This window comes from Doryrhamphus excisus, linkage group LG10 (assembly GCF_037039965.1).
Source record: "Doryrhamphus excisus strain RoL-2023G ecotype Guam linkage group LG10, RoL_Dexc_Guam_v1.1, whole genome shotgun sequence".
Taxonomy (NCBI): Eukaryota; Metazoa; Chordata; class Actinopteri; order Syngnathiformes; family Syngnathidae; genus Doryrhamphus; species Doryrhamphus excisus.
The window spans coordinates 10,071,998-10,093,259 of NC_136366.1; the positions used below are offsets into that span (position 1 = coordinate 10,071,998).

A 21,262-nucleotide genomic window follows, 5' to 3' on the forward strand; every position below is an offset into this window, starting at 1 on the left:
CTATTCAGTCCGACAGTCAAGAAAAAAAGGTAAAGATTATGGGGAAAGTATGGATTCAATTTGGGAGAATGAAGCAATTTCTTTGATGAGAAAAAGTCAAGAAAATATAAAAAATAAAGAGTGATAAAGTCAAGAAAAAGTCAATTTTCCAAGATAAAGTCAAAAAAAGAATAATACAAAAATAATAAATACAAAAATTCAATAACAAGTTCTAAAAATATATGGGGTTTTTTTGCTTAAAAATGTTCCAAAAGTAAATTTCCATTTTGTAAAATTTTGGGGGGCAGATCTTTTCACCCTGAACATAATTAAATAATTATTCTGAGAGAATCAGGTTGAAATAAATTGAGTCACAATCTTGGCTGTTTTGGGGGGGATAGATAAAATTAATATTTGTAGGCCAAAAAAAACGTCATAGATGGTTGGCTATTAAGCTATTTTCCCAGAATCAAATAAAAAGTGTCCGTTTATGTGCTGTATTTAAACCCTGCAATTTGACTGGATGCTCACTAGATGGCAGTGTTTAAACGAAATCACTTCCTTACAGCACTGACCCTCTGAGTGCAGATAAGCTCCGCCCCCTTGTGTGCAAACTGCAAACTGATGCTGTGTTCCACTATGTCTATGTTGCATCGTTGGAAGGTCACGTGGAAGACGCTCTACTCAGGCTCCTCCCACCATTGCCACCCTCCCTCTAATCTCCCCTGCCCTTCCTCCCTTCCTCCCTCCCTCCCTCATCATCATCTCACACTCTCACTTTGCCAACCACACAAGGAAGTGAGAAGATGAGGGGCCGGCTGGCGCTCCTGGCTCTTCATCACTGACGTTGAGCTCACTCATTGACACACACACACACACACACACACACGCAAAGTGGAAGTAAGGATGGGGATGCAGCTGCAAGACAGCTTGGCGTCTGATTACCTGTCAGGTGAGAGCATCTTTGCGTGTTTATTTCTGTTCTGTGTGTTGATGCCAAATTTCTGGTTCAGGTTTTTCTTCTTCAAAACTCTTAATTCTACTAATAATTTCATAGTTCATGTCGGCCTGTTTCAAGAGTGCTGTGTGTGGTTGTCATAGATATAGTGCGCATAGAAACGATGACCTCTGAACTTTTTATGCCAAAACAGCACTTAATTGATTTATTTGTAGACAATATAACTTTATCTCACATGTAGAAAGTTGAGGGGAAAAAAGTTGTCATTTTGTCAGAATTTTGTAAAAATAGATTTGTCACAAACTTTTTAAGAGAATAAAGCTTTTATTTTTTTTTAATGGATGAGAATCAAGTTTGGGGATTTTTTTTCATTTAGGAAAATAAAGTCAGATTTTTTTTCCAACTAAAATGTTATAATTCATAGTTTCCTAGCTTATGTTTAAAATTTTTTAGTGGTAGTAGTAGTAGTAGTAGTAGTAGTAGTAGTAGTATGATGGACCTGCGCGACAAAAATAGATAGTTGCATACTGCAGTTATATTCTGTACATGGATGGATACATACAATGCTAGCAGGCTAGCTGTTAGCATGGTAACTATCAATATTGTTAGCATAAACTATTTTTTGCATTCTCCAAAAATAAAAATACAAAACATGTAGGATTTTATGTATATAGTGCCTCTCTTGTTGGATATTAGCTTTAGCATTTTAGCATTTTGCATGGCGTTTTTACCACTTTTGCAACTGTCTACTGAAGTAAGAGATGTTATCGAAGGTTGGTAGCATGCTTGCTATTAGTATTTTTAGCATTTTATTTTTTCGCATTGAGGCTTGCAGATGCTGAGGTTTCTTGTTAGCGCTGGTTAGCAGGCGGACACAATTAGCAACACCAGCCCGGCATTATTTACGCTCAAGTGTGTCGCATGGGCCCGCAGCGCTGACGATGGCAGGTGGCCAGCTGGATTACGTAACGTCAGGGCAGGGAAAGAGTGTGAAGTATAGAAAGTACGACAGCAAAAAAAGTACCCAAACAAGCAAACATAGCGTACATGTGTGACTCCTTTGTCTATCGCAAGAAGGAGTGGCAGCGTTTTGAAGCCATTAAGACAAAGCAGAGTGTTTTGAAGCCTTATCAATCCTTCTCATGCTCCAGGAAGCATTGCCATGGCAACCACTCCAGAGTGGACAGTTGATTCAGGTCAGCTAATTAGACAACGTGACATTTACGTCGTTGCTGCACAATGAAGTCGTCTGCAGTGGAGCCACTCGGACGCTGAAATATGCTCTAAATTATTCCTAATAAGACAGCAGATGGGATTTCACACTGGTGGGACTGGACTGAAGAAAATACCGTGGAAAATGCTCTTTTTAGGACAAAACAAATACTTTATGGTAAAGATGTTTTCCATACGGCAAAGTGGAGGTGGTGCCATCATGATCCAGGTTGTGCAGGGGTGTCAAACGGCAGCAGGCCATGTGGAGATGTTGCAGGGAGCTGTGTGGTAAAGACTGGCAACGCTGTACTTCAAAGTGCTTTCCTCGCGTGCCAGGTTCTTTCCCATTGCAAGTTTTTTTTAATATTTAAAACATTTGGAAGTACTACTGCTTGTTCCAGCTGAGGAGGTGATGTTTATTTCATCGCTTTTTGTTTGTCAGCAGCTTCACAGCAAAAGAGGACGAGGTAGATTTGCACCAGACTTGGTGGCGGAGTGCAGCATGGACGCTTCTACCTTTTGTGGAGGTCTTACCCAGAGGGAGGAGAATAATCTCTAGCTGAGCCACTAGGAGGCAGCATCCAAGATGAATGTATGCAAATGCCGGGCCTCCAGTCTGTGCTATCTGATGGGACGCCTCCTTATCTTTTCCTTGCACAGCAGAGTGGAGAACACTCATCCATGACCGTGTGCCTTCATGGGCACACAAGGCCAACGAATAACACGGCATATTATCTCTCCCTCCGACTGCCGTGTCATTGAATTGCAGATTGTAGGCAACACAAAGCTGCTGGAAGACAGAGTGGAAGGTAGAAACGGGCTGACCTGAGCCATACTGAGAGCCATCTTTTCATGCTCTGGTCGGATTCAATCAAAACCACAAACTACTAGCACAATGCTAAACAAGACTGTCAATCAAAAGTGAGAATTTGTGTCTTTTAAGGAAGGAAGGGGCGTTGCAATGGAGGGAGAGACAGGCTCTGAATCCTAGCAGAACGTGACTGTAAGCTGATAAGATGTGTGTATGTGTGTGTGTGTGTTTGATTAAACATGACTTGTTTTGACAGCATTCAGATGAGTCGACCTGAAATATTCAAACTTTCTCTACGGGAGCACTCCAAAAATCACAGCTGACAGATTTGTGACAAGCTAACTTTGTTGGTTGTAGATCACCACCATGTACCCCAATAGCCATCCAATTATTTTTGAGACTCCAGTCCATCTTAAGTATAACGGTTCAAAGTCTCGAATGGTATTAAATTCAGGAGGGGAATAAAAATGACATAATCAAAGATGGATATACCGTACACCTGCACACAAAACATATAGGCAGTGCATGTGGAGGCAAGGCCTGCGACATCCACTTGTAACCACTAGAGGGCATATTTGCATGGTGTGTTCATTCATTCATTCATTCATTTTCTACCACTTTTCCTCATTGGGGTCGCGGGGAGTGCTGGAGCCTATCCCAGCTGTCTTTGAGCGAGAGGCGGGGTACACCCTGGACTGGTGGCCAGCCAATCACAGGGCACATATAGACAAACAACCATTCACACTCACATTCATACCTATGGACAATTTGGAGTGGCCAATTAACCTAGCATGTTTTTGGAATGTGGGAGGAAACCCGGAGAAAACCCACACATGCACGGAGAGAATGTGCAAACTCCACAAAGAGATGGCCGAGGGTGGAATTGAACTCGGGTCTCCTAACTGTGCGGCCTGCGTGCTAACCACTCTTCTACCATGAAGCTGCATGGTGTGTTGTTTTTTGTAAACTATTTTTCTTCCAGGCGGCACGGCGGTCGAGTGGTCAGCGCACAGACCTCACAGCGAGGAGACTAGGGTTCAATTCCACCCTCGGCCATCTCTGTGTGGAGTTTGCATGTTCTCCCCGTGCATGCGTGGGTTTTCTCCGGGTACTCCGGTTTCCTCCCACATTCCAAAAACATGCTAGGTTAATTGGCCACTCCAAATTGTCCATAGGTATGAATGTGAGTGTGAATGGTTGTTTGTCTATATGTGCCCTGTGATTGGCTGGCCACCAGTCCAGGGTGTACCACGCCTCTCGCCCCAAGACAGCTGGGATAGGCTCCAGCACCCCCACGGCCCTCATGAAGAAAAGCGGTAGAAAATTAATGAATTTTTCTTCCTCTTCCCCTACTCAGATGTCCAATGTCCGTTGAGACACTGGCTGTCACAGGGCCGATCCTTTGAAGAACAAAGCGCATGCAAGCCGACACATCATGGCGGGGTTTGTGATGGTCACATGATGCTTCGGCATGAAGATCAGGTATTGTCGTGTATGCTATGGTTACGTAATATGATTTCTGGGCAGTGGCAATATATAATTATATACTTTGACTCCCAACATAATGGTAGTCTTAGATTGTTTTTGTTTGTGAGAGCTGGGAGACAAAAGGTGAACACGATAGAGGTCGTTCATCTATTCTTCCCTCCCTTTGTCCATTTAATCTCATCCCAGCAAACATTGCTCATGCGGGCTTTAAGGAGATAAATCCTGACATAGACTGATGCCTTTTGTCTCTTTCCATGCTCCTCATTTATCAACAGCTGTATTGATGTAGCTGCTGCAGGGAAGCAAACCACAACACTACCTCGTGACTACCTATTGTCCACCATTGTCCTTTATGTTCTACTTGTGTACCTCCAACCCGCCATCTTGTCTTCCTCCATTAGAGGATCCTCCAGGAGGAGCAGAGACGATGCACATCAAGCAGGGTTCATCTTCTGCGGCGTACCATCAGCGTGCCAGCAGAGACGCTCTTCCCAGAGCTGCGCAGTCAGCCGTCCAGTGAGAGCGGTGAGCAGCCTGAACACACAAATGTTTATTTTTTTTCAGTGCTTAAATGATTAATATGCAAGTTATGAAATATTTAAGATTTGTTATGTAAAGCACATGAGCGTGCAGTCTCTGTGACGTCCATCATGGGTGTTCTATCAGCTTAAAGTAGCAGAGGTTGTTTTTTCCTGCAGTTTTATGTTAGAAGGATTAGACAAAACCACAACATCCAATCGCCATCCAAACGTTGTAGACAAGTGGCACATGTCCCAAAGAAGAAGACGACGTTTGATTTTGGTGAGGCTAGAAAAGATGTCCAGATATAACTCGGGTTAGGGTTAGTTAGGGTTCCAAGTTAGGGGTTGGATAAGGTTTGTAACAAGGGTTAGGGGTTCAAGTTAACGGTATGCTTAGAATATGTCATTTGGTTTAGGCTTTCAACGTAGGGGTAGGATTGGAACTGGGTTTCGGGTTTTCAGGGTAGAGGTAGGAACCAAGGACCAGACCCACTTCATTTAAGTTGTACAGTCCTGCACCAGTTTAGAACCAGCTTCCAACCCCTCAACCTTAACCTCTAAGATCCCTTAACCATTTATTTCTAACCTTGACCTTACACCCCCCCCCCCAACCTAATGGTGCCTGTTGACCACCTGATACTGTGGTACTGCAATTTAGCATATATTGTGACTGTTGTTTGTGGTTCTTAGTGTATATGCTACAGTACACATGAACTTCCCCTGTTGGGGATTATGAAGTATGTATCTTTCTATCTATTTATTGACCACTAGAGGGTGACATTTGTTTCTAAATACTGTATACTGACGCTTTTCCAACACTAACTCTAAATACAAATACATAATGACATGTTATAGAGTACTCCGGTTTCCTCCCACATTCCAAAAACATGCTAGGTTAATTGGCAACTCCAAAAAAAATGAAATATGAAAAATAGGTATGAATGTGAGTGTGAATGGTTGTTTGTCTATATGTGCCCTGTGATTGGCTGGCCACCAGTCCAGGGTGTACCCCACCTCTCGCTTGAAGACAGCTGGGATAGGCTCCAGCACCCCCGCGACACTCATGAAGATAAGTGGTAGAAAATTAATGAATGTTATAGAGTAACTAGTTATCACTCTAATATCTAGAGTGGAGCCGCCATTACAGAAAGACCTGGGATAGATGCCTTTTAAAACCTCCTTTAAAAGTAATGTCATCATTGCAAGGTCTCTTCATTCAAGTTAGGGTTTATAAAGGGGGTCAAGGGTTCAAAGTTAGAGTGTGTCTGGCTAGGTTTAGGGTTTGTAACTAAGGATAGAGTATCGAATTCTGATTAAAGTTGCTAACTTGGGGTAGGGTTTGTGACTAAGGTTAGTGTTAGGGTTGGTAACAAGGGGGTTGGGATTTATTTTAGGGTGATTGTTATGAAGGTTAGGTTTTGTAACTCGGTCTACAGTTTCAGGTTAAGGTTGGGATTCAAGTTTTAAGTTAGGATGAGGATGCATATCAAGCATTATGGGAGATACGAGGGTCATGTAAGCACCAACATGACCATTAGTTATGGGAGCCAGGCAACGACATTTCGTTGGCAATTTCACTACTGTGTTTTTGTGCAATGACAATAAAGGGAGTCTATCTATCTATCTATCTATCTATCTATCTATCTATCTAAGCATTACAGTCGGGTTTATAAGAAAGATTAGGATTTCAGGTTGGGGTTATGGTTGATAACTTGGGCTAGGATCTGAAACCCCAATGTTAATCCCCGGATTACAACCCCTGACCCCAATTTACTGTGGATGTGTTGTTAGTCTGGAGTTTGAAACATGCCAAGTGCTTGTCCTTCCAGGTCATGTTGGTGCTTACATGACCCTCGTATCTCCTTCATAAAGAAGAAAAATCTACTGATGTTGATGCAAGTTGAAATACCAAGCCAAAACTCCACAACCACATCCCTCTCTCCACCCCCTCACTCGGGGGAAACCACTTCTTTCCCTCCTCCCTCAAATCCTGTGCACTGTTCTGCTCTCTCTCTCTTTCTCTCACAACTCATGTGAGATTCGGTACAGAGCAGATCAGAGGGAGCAGCTCGGGCTGGCGACGCGATGGAGAAGTGGTAAAAGCGTCGCGGCAGGCAGACGTAGAAGGTAGAAAGTTGTGTTGTTTGTGCAAACACAAACTTTTCACCATGGACGTGTTGGTGGTCTCGTGAGCGGATCATGGAGCCTGACGCACACCCGGATGCTCAGCATGGTGAGTGAGAAGACAACGGATTGTCCTCACGACTGATCATCGTTGCTGCTTTCCTCACTGTCACTTTTGGGCATCATAGAGCAAGCAGCTTTATAAAAGGCATCATTAGATGTGCGATAGAGGATGTTTAAGGGTGCCAAAAAGCGCCCAGAAGCGGATCTGTGAATCCTTATTTGTATGCAGCGTGTCTTGGCTTTGCAGCCTGTGAGGGTTTGTCTGCGGGAGATCTGTTGAGTCGTCAGAGAGAGAAAAGAGTTATGTACACAAATAAATCCAGCAGGAGATCAAGGCGACAGCTCGACCAGTGAGAGTCCTCGTTTGCTATTTTCTCTTTTCCCTCTTCATCTTCTTCTGTGGCCTCTTCTGCTCCCCAAGTCCCCTTTTAGCACTTTTTAAAGAGACCATAAAAGATGCAGTGTGGCTCACAAATTTCACTGGTTGAGACTTCTTGGATTCTTGATTTAGGATTTTAACAAGGATGAGGGTTTGCACATGGGGTGAGGTGTTCAAGTTAGGGGTAGGGTTAGGGTTTATAACTAGGGTTCAGCTTTGTAATAGGACAAGGGTTAGGGTTCAAGTTAAAGGGAGCATTAGAGTTCAAGTTAGGGGTAGGGTTAGGGTTTATAAGTCCGGTTCGGCTTTGTAACAAGACTAGGCTTAGGGTTCAAGTTAAAGGTAGGGTTAGGGTTTATAACTCGGGTTCGGCTTTGTAACAAGACTACTAGGGTTAGGGTTCAAGTTAAAGGGAGGGTTAGGGTTCAAGTTAGGGGTAGGGTTAGGGTTTATAAGTCGGTTCGGCTTTGTAACAAGACTAGAGTCAGGGTTGAAGTTAAAGGTAGGGTTCAAGTTTGGGGTAGGGTTAGGGTTTATAAGTAGGGTTCGGCTTTGTAACAAGTTCAAGTTAAAGGGTTCAAGTTAAAGTAAGTTAGGGTTTATAACTTGGGTTCGGTTTTGGAACAAGACTAGGGTTAGGGATCAAGTTAAAGGTAGGCAAGGGTTTATAACTCGGGTTCAGCTTTGTAACAAGACGAGGGTTAGGGATCAAGTTAAAGGGAGGGTTAGGGTTCAAGTAGGATTTATAGGATTTATAAGTAGGGTTCGGCTTTTTAACAAGACTAGGGTTAGCGTTCAAGTTAGGGGTAGGGTTAGGATTTTTAAGTAGGGTTCGGCTTTGCAACAAGACTCGGGTTAGGGTTCAACTTAAAGGTAAGGTTGGGGTTTTAGGGTCGGGGTAGGGTTAGAGTGTGTTATTGGAGTAGGATTGTAAGCCTTCTGTTGCCATTTTCCTGAAACAACAAGTATGCTGAAGTTGTTTTGCCATGTACAAAGTCTTTAAGCACTCAGATGAAGCAGCATCTCCCCACTTCCTGCTTGGATCTGCAGCATTCAGGCGTTCTGCTGATGCTGGACATTCTCCCCCCACTTAGCCTATGTTAGGAGCTGGGCCGTAGCAGCTGAATAACTCCAATAACAGCAGCACCACGTTTGAGCTCCATCAGCATGGCCGCTTTAAAGACTCCAGACTCCTGTGCGCTCAGCAGTTTCTGCCGGAAATATAGGAGAAATCCCATTCTGACAAGTTTCCAGGAGAGTCCGTTCCGTGTCATTCTCCAACAGGACATTTTTGGGCAAAAAGGGGTCAAAAGAACACCTTTGGTCTCTTTTTCCACATGAATGTTTTTTGCTTTTTTTTCAAATTCCTAGATTTTATCCAGATGTAAGTGTGGTCTTGTGGTCTAAGCGCCGCCGGGCGTTTTTTTCCTGCTGAAGTGTATCCTTGCCCGTTTTGTTGTGCTTAAAAATCTTAGCTTCGGGTTTAAGCGCTGCGTGGAACGAGGCGTGTAAATATAGGAGCTGGGCTGCAGGGTTGTTGTTTTTTAAACGTTGTAATCTTGTTTTAAGAGAGGGAAGACTATTTTGTGGCTTGCCGCACAGTTAAATTTAGCCTGGAGAAGATAGAGTTGTGATCTTTATGAGGTCCAAATCTTTACTGATTAGCCAAAATGTTGTTTTTTTCGTGACATGGATAAAACAATTCTTAAATAATGCAAGTTTTCACTGCAAGGTTACTACTTGCCGTCTTCTCCATATCGCTTCCTTTGAGGAGCAGATGGGTGAAGTGTCTTGCCTGATGACACAACAGTAGCAGGATGGAGGAAGCCGTGTCGAACCGGCCAACCCTCTGGTGACAGCATGACCTGCTCTACTTCCTGAGCTAACTAACCATATCTAGCACCATGTCAATCGTTTTTTTTTAATCCTATGCCAACAAATCTCCACTGTCTCCATGGATGCAGTGCGAAACCTTTTGTTGTTGCCCTGAGTCTCATTCATTCATTCATTTTCTACCACTTAGTCTCATGAGAGTAGCGGGGGGTGCCGAAGCCTACCCCAGCTGTCTTTGGGTGAGAAGACCCTGGACTGGTCGCCAGCCAATCACAGGGCACATAGAAACAAACAACCATTCACACTCGGAGTACCCAAAGAAAACCCACGCATGCACGTGGAGAACATGCAAACTCCACACAGAGTTAGCCGAGAGTGGAATTGAACTCGGGTCTCCTAGCTGCGAGGCCTGCATGCTAACCACTTGAAAATTGCAGATGGTGTGTTTTCAATCATACGTATATGTGACATGGCTGCACATTTTCACTTAATAATACTTCTTGTAATACTTCTGTATCTTCAGATATTACAATAGTAGTATGAACTATTGCCAATGGAAAAGTGTCAACCATGAGTGGAGCCAAGTCAAACACCAGCCCACTAATGGAGGATATTCATGTCACCTTAGTAGCTAACGAGAGGCACTACAGTGTTCCATTTGGTGTTGTTTTGTCAGAGAGAGTCCCTGAAGGAAGGCTGTCAGGTAGAGGTAGGAGGAAGGATGGGCACAAGGATGGCAAGGCACCACGCAGTAAATAGCCTACTTGCTTTCAGAAATGGAGATCTGTGGACAAAAGTAAACACAGCCTTCACTGTAAGTTGGGGGGGGGGGGGGGAATTTCAGTGTGTGTTTCCACACTAATTTAAGCGTGTCTGAGCTGAAGCGACTGCGAGAGGCCCCGAGCGAGCCAAACGCGGCCGCCAGCACGCTCTCAGCAAAAATCTGCGTCGGCAATGCGTCTTTCTCGTCTGTAAATCTTATGTAAATGCACCCATCCCACACTGAGCAAAGTGTGCCGGGGGCTGGTGGGTGAGAGCGGCGGGAGAATGAGGTGAGGAAAAGAAAAAAAAAAAAACAGGAAAAAAAAGGGCTCGGAAAATAAATCAGCGCTATGTGAGCGCAACCAGTTGAGTCAGAATGCCGCCTAGCAAGTCTTGTTCCACATCAAAGTAGGACGCTTTGGAGAACACATAACCTGTTTTTATATTTTATACAAAAATACATGAGTTTTCTGAACACAAACACGGCAACAAGGCTTTGGTACGCCATTGTTTTGGTTTGCCCTCCTTGTTAACAGTCCACTTCCTATCCCTCTACTAAGGGAGTGTGTGACCTTCCTTGTTTTGGAATCCATCCACAAAAGACACTGTGCTGGCATGGTTGGCATGGCAGCGGCTTGACCCCACATGGTGCGCACACACACACACAACCACACACAAGTTTGTCCTCTGGATGGCAGATGCTAGCATTCCTGACCGTCGTATGTCCGACGTTCCACCAACGACTGATGTCAACTTTTGCATTCAGACTGGAAAGAGTCAACCTCAAATATGTATTGCAAGCTCGCTCCGCTGTTCTGATGCGTACCGGACGGAAAAATAATAAAAATAATCACATCAGGGGTGTCTAAAGTGTGGCCTGGGGGCCAATAACAAGCTTATGGCAGTTTTTTATTGGTCCACAGCATATTCTAAAAATGTAATTTAACAAGAAAACACAATGTTTTCCTCCAATATCGTGTGGAAGTGGTACATTTTGGGTTATTTTGTTTAGAAGAAATACATTTGAGGCTAATTGGTTAGCTTGTTAGCTCACTAGCTTGCTGGCTCGGCGGCCATTTGGAGTCCCTGTAGCATAAGAGTTGAGTTTTTGTTTTGTTTCTTTGGGCTTTTTTCCTTGATTATGGGGTTGCGACAGCGGATCTTTTCGATCCGTATACTGATTTTTGGCTTGAGCTCTTTATATTCCGAATGCCCTTCCTAATGAATATTGATGGTGCTTACTAGTGGCGATTTGAACCCGAGACATCTGCACTAAAGTCCAGAACGCTAACCACTACACCACATAAGAGTTGAGCAATGTGTTATATACAAAGAATAATTGGGGGGCCTTGCTTTGTACTTCCAGCTTCTCTGTGGCATTTCATCAAATGTAAGCTCACATTCTTTACATTTTCGCTTACGTTGCTGTTCATCATATTTGTGGTTATCTTGCCAGCATCGCATGCTTGACATCCCTGCCTCGCCATGGCATTCCAAGCATTGACACCTACTCTTTCTGTGGTGATATCATTCACTTCTCACACCTTCTCAGGCACACACACACACACACACACAAGGCCAACTAGGCAAAAATATGCGGGATTAAAGGGACAGGAAGGGAAGACAAACAGCGAGATAAAAGAAAGAGGCGTGTCAGGAGCCGCCTATAGAAGTGCACTCCACCGCTTCACTTTCTGGGTCTTTGTAATTCTATACCCACATACCAACGTATTTGCTCATAGTGTCATTGAGCCTTTGTGCTTCTTCTGCTGCTGCACTTTTTACCCCCTTGGAGCTCCTTTTGATGGCACTCAAGTTAGTTTGCAAACATTTTGGATGTGATTTCTTTGTTTGATTTCACTTTGGTTTGTTTTTCTGCACAAGTGTGATTAATGATAAATTAATCATATGATATAGTTAATATTTTAGTTAATATTTGATTAACATTAACATTATTTATTCATTCATTTTCTACTGCTTATCCTCACAAGGGTCGCAAGGGGTGCTGGAGCCTATCCCAGCTGTCTTCGCCCTACACCCTGGACTGGTGGCCAGCCAATCACAGGGCACATATAGACAAACAACCATTCACACTCACATTCATACCTATGGACAATTTGGAGTCGCCAATTAACCTAGCATGTTTTGGAATCAAACTCCCTGCGCAGCCACTCCACACCTTGCAGCCTTTAACTAACATTAATTTAATGTAATTAATATTGTCAAATAATTATACTAATTGACTACAATTAACAAGTTCACAATTTTTTAAAATAAAATCATTTGATTAAAAAAAAGCAATTAAATTTTGTATCACTTTGTGTTTGTATTTAGTCCTCCCAGTACATTAAAGTCCACATAGTTCTCAAGCATCAAATGTCCTAGCTTAACTCAATACATTTGATTTTATTTGAAATTGCATTAATATTATTATTCCGATTAGTGTTCGAATTTCCTGTGTAACTTTATAACAAATAAGGGTGTTTATCTCTTAAATACCAAATAACTGCAGGAATGTAAGCTAACTGGAGGTCAAGATTATGTTTGGAATTGTACGCCGTGCAGTCGCCTCAAGGCCTGAGTGTGACTGCATGGTGGGAAGATGGCAAGCAACCAGACACAAGTGGAGTAGTGTGAAGAGGGTGGGGGGAAGTGAGGGGGGGGGGGGTATTTTGTCTGCTGTCACTTGCGGTGAACAAATGCTTTGCTTGACAAATGTCTGAGTGAAGAAGGACTCCTGCAGAAACACGAGAGTGTGTTCATTTTAAAGGCAGGGAGGGGCGAGGACGTGTGAGACCTTTTGAACCGGATTGTTCACCCGTGGTGTGTTTTTTTTTCTTTTAAATAGTTTGGGAATGTCATCATTATGTTTATGTTTGTGTGAACAATTCAATGTTATTTAAATCACTGTCAGCCTATAAAAAAGGGGTCGGCAACCTTTACTACCAAAAGAGCCATTTTGCCCCTAAACAAAAAATAGTATATTATAAAAACTTATGGGAACTTTTAACAATTTTAATCATAATTTAACAACTGAAGATGTGACTTTGATTGTCACTATTATTATATTATTTAATTATATGTTTTTTTAACAAATAAAAAAAACAAAATAAAAAATAGGTAAGTTCCACCTTAAATTCAAAAGAAACTGTCTAACAAAATAAACATAAAAATATATAAATAACAATACTCAAACTAAACAAACAGCTTACTGAATAACCGTTTTTGTTCCTTTAAGCCAGAAGGAAGCACCAACAATGAGGCTGAAAAGCCGCAGGTTCCCTACCCGGTGTCCTCAACCGCATGAGTTAACATGACACTGGACAAGAACCAACATTTGGATTCAATCTGACTCTAAAAATACACCTGATCCTTCTGCCGGACTCCATAAAAGTTGGAATGACACAGGGGCATAATTCTGAGGTACTGTACCTTTAAATCGGCTGGTGGCGCCATCCCTTTAGATCCATCTCCAAGCAGCATTTGTAGGCCGACTAGCTGAAAGAAAACATAGAAAAGTGTCAGTTTGGGTTGGAAAAAAACAGCAATAAATGTATATTTGCATGTCAAATTTGAATGAAAACAAAGAAAATCCTCCTTCACAAGAACGTACTAATGCTAAAAATCAAGCAAAATAGCATCTGATAAAAATCACTGAATAAAATGAATGAATACATTGTAATACGGGGTAGTAAATGTAAACCGAAGACTTGCTACTACAGTGCTGTGGTCAACCATTATTCTCATAACCACATTTTCAGGCTCTATAACACAGTGTCCAAGGTACAGGCGAGAATAAAGTGCAAATATTATGTGTATAATATAATGAGAAGAAAATTAACCAGAAGAAAGTTGATATTAATAATAGGCTTTTCACCTACCATTCCAGTTAAGTTACAGTCATGGAAGTAGAGGGACTTAGAAGAAAAATGAGCACCTGAGTTGTGATTGAGATATGAGTGAAGTTGAGTGTCGGGTGGGGGGACTTGGGGGGGTGGGGGGTGGACTAATGTTTAAAAGCTGCAGCAGTGTGCTCGTGAGGCCCAGCCTGGCCCCGCGGTTTTTGGTCAGCCGCAACAAAGACTCCCATTGGTTGGATGTGATGCAGGAATTTGGCTCTCTGAGCTCGAAACTCCACCTAACGTCCCCTCCCCACCTCCCTCCCAGCTCCTCCTACGACAGAGTTGTCTATGCATGCACACACACACACACACACACATTCCCTTTTAACAATGAAAGAGGGGAGGATAACACTTGAACATTTCACTTCCTAAGTAAAATCAGCAAGGAAGTGAGGAGGAACACAAAAGAAACCTGCTTTCTGTGTGTCTGTGTGTGGGTGGGTGGAGGTGGGGGGAGCTCTGTGAGAAAGTGTGTGTGGGAAGAACAAGAAATAGGGGGGAAGGTGGGTGTGTTGTGGGGGCTGAGCCCTGCAGGAGTCCTCAGGACACACATGCACTCGCTCTTTCTCAGTTCTGGAATAGTTGGTCCGCTCCACCGCCGCCTGCATGAGGGCCAGCGAGGCGGGAGAGAACAAGGGAAGCAGGAGTGCAAGAGAGAGGAGGAGGGGAGGAGGTGGAGGAGGTGGCAGAGGAGGAATCCGGAGATCCTACTTGTTGCTTTTGGATTTCTGTGTCTGCCGAATGAGGATGATTCTCGCCTGAGGTGAGTCACTGTAGCCTTTTCCACCCCAACCAGTCAGACTTGGTTGATTTATACTGCAATGTGAGGGGGTGTGGGTGGGGGGGTGCCATGGACATGGCAGGGACACTGGTCAAAGCCAGGAAGACACAAAGAGCGGAAACATGTGATTCTGCTTTGGGACAAATGAGAAAGGACGTCCCACCAGCACTCAGACATGTGTCTTGTCCATTAGGCTCTTCTCACCTTACATGTGTTTACATGCTGCACTCTGTTAGCTTTGCTGCTTTAAAACTAAACATGCACTTTTCTTTGTGTCTTCAGTGTGTTTAAACATTCCCAAACACTCCATGGGAAGGGACGCCTTCACATAGTAGTAGTAGTTGAGTAGTGAGTGTGCGTCTGGACATTGTTGTCCTATTATTAGAGCACCAGCAGCTGTGAAGGAAGGAAGTAGGCAGCCAGAGAAGAGGGATTACTGTTGGGGGTGGGGGGTGGGGGGGTGTTTTAGCAATAGAGCGGGAATTATGGACTGATTTCTGCACGGGACGACATTCCCAAGGCAGGGTAGTCAGCAAAAGTAGTGATTTAGAGGGATTTCACATTCAGGTCATTTCATTTGCTTGAATCAATCTTGGGTTCCGAACTCTAATCTTGGGTTCCGAACTCTAACCCTCCGCTGTTCAATTGGGCCAAACGCTATTCTTCTGGGTTAATGTCTACCTATGAGCAGCCAGATTGGTGCGGCGTCTGAAGTGACTTGGACTTGGCATCGGCCCGTTGTGGTGCACAGAGCCAAAACGCAAAGCTCTCAATTTTCATGTCAATCTCCATTACCACCCTCACCTATGGTCATGTGTTTTGGGCCGTCACTGAAAGGACAAGATAGTGGCTACAAGCGGAAGATATGAGTTTTCTCCTGAGGGTGCCTGAGGTCACCCTAGGACATAAGATGAGAAGTACGGTCATTCAAGAGGTGGCTCGGGATCACACCCGGATGCCTATCTGGGAAAGTAAGGCGGAAAGACCCAGAACATGTTGAACGACCGACTCGGATGTTTGGTCACCTCAAGCTAACGCACAGTCTCTGCAGGTCTTAACAAGTCCGATTTAAGAGTTTTTAAGACTCGGTGATGTTATGTTGTTGTATGTGACATACGGCATATATTCAGTTAGTTTCTGGTATATGTAAAAGTGGATAAAGTCAACAATTCTTCTTGGGAGTCTTATGGACAAACGGCTCATTAGCATTAAAGCTACAGACACATTAAAAAACGGTGTTCCCAGTTGGGATCACGAATAGCATGTTCAATTCCAAGGCTGCACGGCCGAGTGGTTAGTGTGCAGGCCTCACAGCTAGGAGACCGGAGTTCAATTCCACCCTGGAGTTTGCATGTTCTCCCCGTGCATGTGTGGGTTTTCTCCGGGTATTCCGATTTCTCCCCACATTCCAAAAACATGGTAGGTTAATTGGCCACTCCAAATTGTCCATAGGTATGAATGTGAGTGTGAATGGTTGTTAGTCTATATGTGCCCTGGGATTGGCTGGCCACCAGTCCAGGGTGTACCCCGCCTCTCGCCTGAAGACAGCTGGGATAGGCTCCAGCAGCCCCGTGACCCTCGTGTGGATAAGCCGTAGAAAATGAATGAATGAATAAATCATTCCAGGATAAGCAGTTAGCTCACTAGCTTGTGAGCTGTGTATCCATGGAAACAATGGATAATAAGCATGTAAAGGTGACTATAGGGGTGTTATTTCATGTCTACGGGGCTTTAATGATGTTAAAAAATATTCCTATTTATAACATTGAATCCTCCAGTATATCACGGGAATTCACTTAATGCTGTCCAGTCTGGAACCAATTTTAAAAAGTCAATTTTGCAATATGTTTATTATTGTGGTTGTACTTTGCAACGGGGTAGCTATCAGCATGATGCAGCAATGTTTTTGGAACTCCCGCCTGTGTCCAGTCCTCGCCTCTCGCCCGATAGCTGGGCGATAGCTGGGATAGGCTCCAGCCCCCCCGCAACCCTCGTGAGGATAAGCGGTAGAAAATGACTGAATGAATGTTCAATTCCAGCATTAAGGCTAACACACGCACTTCCAATATACTATTGTGGTCGCCACTAATCCTTTCCAGTCTTGTAGGTGTTTCAAAAAGATGTAACTCTTCACCGTTATCTGGATCTACACAATGTTCTTTCTCGGCCTGATCTCTCCACAGAGCATCTGGGAAAGTAGTTCATGCGGATAAATGCCAGAAGGTGTATCATTTTTGAACAGACAAGACAGAAGTGTTCAAGTGTGCTCCCTCAGCCTTGTGACATCTTTATCTTAGAGGATCTTTGTCCAGATGACGCTCAGCAAGCTAGCCGACAGTGAAAGTGGAACTACTTGTTGCATGACGGCCGTGATGAACGATGCCTATCTCCTCCGGAGACGTGTTTCGGGCTCGGAGCTCATAAAAACGTGACATCTTTGGAGGTGTTTACATCCATCAGTCTGTCACTTCCTGCGGTGGCGTTGAATTCGCTGGGAAACTCTGACCTTCATCACGAGAGACCGCCAACGGCGACATTGTCAAGGTCTGGCATCCAAAAGCGTCCTGCTTCTTGTCTTGAAGGCTGGAATGCTTAGCGAACATTAAGATAAACTAAAAGGCAGCAGAGAGGAAAGTGTGAATATTTAATAGGCTGTTTGGGAGGAGGTGACATAGCGTCTTCTCTTCAGGGCCGGCCTTGGTTTCCTCCACTTTCCTTCCAGGTTGACTTCATCCCTCCCGCAGCCGAGGAGCAGCTTTCTAATTAGCTGCTTATAAATCCTTGACAAGTGAGGGTGTTTGACAGCCATATTTGGGGGTGTCGTCGCTGTGAAATTGGCTCATAGGCGAGCATAAACATGAACATGAAAGCGTGTCTGGATCCTGTCTTCAGTTCCTCCTGGTTTACGTGTAGAGGCATGCGTCCAAAGCGGTACATGCGTCCAAAGCGGCACTTGTTGCAAAACTACTGAAACTAATTAGCTATGCCATGTTTTGGATGTCTGGAGGCGGGCCTGAGGACTGCCAGCAGGACCGATTGCATCCGATTTTATGGGGACACTCCAGACTACAATGACGTTTTTTGTCTGCTTCTGCCAGCAGCTGTTTTTAGCAAAATAGTCAGCTGACTGAGTGATGCATATTTGTTGGCGGTAGTAGAGTAAAACAAGCAAATACTGCTGCAAAAATGCTAGTCAAATATCCTGTATATGGGACAAGTGCTCTGCTGATTTTTAAGAATCTGATGCAACAACCCAAGTCAAAAAATCGTCTAAAAAAAACGCAGCCCTCTCCTGTTTTTGTGAATCTGTGCTGTTTCAAAGGACCTACTGCAAAAATTATTTAAATGCCCTCTTCTGTTTTAGTAAAATGCTGCAAAACTGCTATTCAAAAACACTATATAGGGTATGAGTGCTCTGCAGTTTTTAAGAATCTGCTACGTAAGAGGCGGTCTACACTTTTTTTAAGTAATCCACAGCTCAGTGTCTCTGTTCCAGCTCCAGACCTGCTAACTCATTTTGCATCGTGATGATCATGAGCTGAGGTTTTTAAGGACCTCTTGCAAAGGACCTTTTTAGAAAATTGCTGTAAATATCCAAGTCAAAAACATTGAATGTTCATGTTCTGCTAAGTCAATAATTGTCTGAACGACAGAGGCAATATGCTGTTTTTAAAGATATATTGCAAAATTGCAATTGTTTTTAGGAAATTGCAGCAAATATCCAAGTCAAATATAGCTAAATGACGGATGTTTTCTGCTGTGTTTTAGGAATCAGCTGGAAAATTGCTAGTCATATCAAAGATCCTCTATTTTCGGACTGTTTCGGGGTATCTGCTGCAAACATCCAAGCTGCTCAGATCTGTCTATATGAGGAGCTATGAGCGTATATGTTTATATGACAAGTGCTGTTTTTAAGGACTTAAACTAGCAAAATTGCTAGTCAAAGATCCTTTAAATTGTCTGACATGAACGCTCAGTCATTTCTAGGAATAAGATGCAAATTTCCAAGTCAAACATCACCGAAATGACAGGAAAGCTTTGCTGTTTTTGGGATAATCCCACTTGCTGCTCGGTTTTGAACTGAACTCTCGGGCTGGACCAAACAAAAAACAGGAAAGGGAATAAAGTAAACTCCACTCCCCCCTTTCCTTCCAATGTACCTTACTTCCTGTCCCATACGCCACCTACCCTCCAATTCACCTTCTTGACCCTCTGTACCGCACCCACAAATGTCCACAACAATCAGGGCTGAGGTTTGTGTGCTTGAAGGAAAACGCTGTCCGGTGTGTTTGTTGTTGAAGCAGCTGTGGACTCCCGCCTGTGTCCCGTCTGGTGCAGTCCCACAGTGAATAAGGAAGGAGTTCATTTGCTTCTTCCGTCTGTTGCCGGGCGGGGAGTATTTGTGCTATCTGAATTAGTCCTATAAATTCCAAAGGTCTGACCAGCTTTCCAGACGGCTAAAGTTACTGCAGAAGAAGACGACACAGGGAAGCAAGTACTCATGAGCATTTTTCCTGTGTCTCTCTGCAGGACCACTTAAAATGCACATGACGGTTGAACAAATGACGCCTATTGTTTATGTTGACAATGGAGCCTCTGTGGCTGCATGGGAAGTCACGACCCCAACATGGCGGCGAAATGAATTCCACAGATTCCGACATATAAGAACATGGAGAAGTGTCATAAAGCGGACAACTAAATCTGATGATTATAATAATAATGAGTGTGCTAACCGAATACCACATCAACTGTTTTAATGCAGTAATGATACGTTTTGTTAACTTCGGGGTTTCTTTTCTTTATCTTCTGTTTATCTCTGAAGTTCATCCCGCCAGAGCAAATACAGAATCTTTCCCGATAAGGAATTTTACTTTTTGAATTGCTATGACTGAAATTCTATTCGTCAATAGAATCTTTTTAAGGTCATTTACTTTTTGAGGATGTGTCTTTCTCATGTTTGGTAAAATTAAAATGTATTGTAACAATTTTACATGTTGGTAATACATTTGAATGTAATTTTATGGTTTGCAAAACTGTGCTGCTATTCTCATCTGCGTTAGCTAGCATATCTTTCAACATTTTGGGGACAAGCTAACATGCGCCGTAGTTGAACATCAAAAGATGCAGCAAACATTTCAACAACTTTAGCCAGGTTGCTAGCTGTGATAAACACTTGATTTTAATGGCTATGGTTAGTCTATGCTATGCTAGTCTGGATTTCATAGTGCTTCTTTCAACATGGCGCTTGCTAACTTGAATTAGTACCAAAATAGTAGCTGAACAGCAAACATATTCGATTAGTTTGTACAATAACGTTACTAAAGTTGCTAGCTGCAAACTGGATTTTAGTTGCTATAGCTAGAAAAAGTTTGTATTTGATAGTGCCTCTTTCTACATTAAGCTATTGGGTTCTTGTGTTAGCACATGTAGCTATACTAACAAAGCTACTAGGTGTTAGCATTAAATTATTTCACATTTAGTGGCTATGGTTAAGCTTCTGTGCTTGTGGACGTTTTTGCCTGCACCTCTTTGTTTGTTTTTGAGCTAAGCTAACTTTATCTTAAATTAAAATAGTGAACACACGTTGTGTAAACATTGAAATATAAAATATTGAATGTTTAATGTTTACGACGGTACATGAGTAGCTAAACTACCAAATATGTGTTTATAAACTGGTTGTTGACTACAGTTTGCTTTGCAGTGAGATTTTAGTCGCTACATGTTAGCATTTGCTTGTTGTGTGTTGCCTCGAATAGTACTAATTCACGTTATTTAAAGTTTATATTGTGACAAATAGTTCAAATTTCCCTGACTTCTTCCCCTCCTCTGTAGCATGTTGTCTGCCAAGGGATTTACGAGTCACTTGGCTGGTAGATTAAAAAAGAACAGGATTACAAGGAGGAGATGGACAGCGGAGGCTTTTCGACGCACTGACATGCGTGAGGTTGCTCTCTCCAGAGGGATCAATGAGTTCTCTGGCGATCTGTTCTGGGTAGGGATGCACTTTTGTGTGTTTGTGTCAGCAGTGTACATTCCTCTTGCCACGTGTGCTTGTTTTTATTCCCTCCCCTCCATCCCACCCCATCCTACCAATTATTTGTTTTATCCGCGGTTGCTTGATTCAATCAGATTTCCCTGTGTAAGCGTTTGCTTGAATGTCCGCAGCCTGCCGTCTATTCTTACATTTAATCCTGACATTGTTGCACTGTGAGCTCTGCGTGCGACAGTGAGAAGTTTGTAGCAAGCTTTGAGCTGTCAGCACATTAGCGACTGATTCACCGGGCCGTAATAAGCGTGTGATAAGGTATGGCAAACGGTGCTGATGAGATGGAACGATTAAATCTGGTCACAGGGTATCGCTGGACACGGAGACCGAAGGATGTCGTCTAAAGTGGGGGCTTAACCGTTAACGGCTGTTGCTCAACTGCAGATAAGAAAAGTATACCTCG

The 21,262-nt window shown here is 43.3% G+C and overlaps 1 protein-coding gene across 9 annotated transcripts in view; it reads left to right on the forward strand.

Annotated features, from left to right (window-relative positions):
- Positions 1 to 789: 789 nt before the first annotated feature.
- The window catches only part of LOC131120056 (disabled homolog 2-interacting protein-like), a 75,199-nt gene continuing 54,726 nt past the window's right edge, over positions 790 to 21,262 (forward strand). For 2 of the 9 annotated variants that reach the window (XM_058065095.2, XM_058065096.2), the window contains exons 1-3: positions 790 to 931; positions 4,318 to 4,442; positions 4,850 to 4,973. In XM_058065095.2, coding sequence (XP_057921078.2) covers positions 886 to 931; positions 4,318 to 4,442; positions 4,850 to 4,973 — 295 coding nt within the window. In that variant the 5' untranslated portion in view covers positions 790 to 885. Of the gene's footprint in view, positions 932 to 4,317; positions 4,443 to 4,849; positions 4,974 to 6,986; positions 7,203 to 14,770; positions 14,796 to 20,712; positions 20,806 to 21,262 lie in introns of those variants that run through there. The other 7 variants (XM_058065101.2, XM_058065103.2, XM_058065105.2 and 4 more) reach the window with 5 other exon arrangements.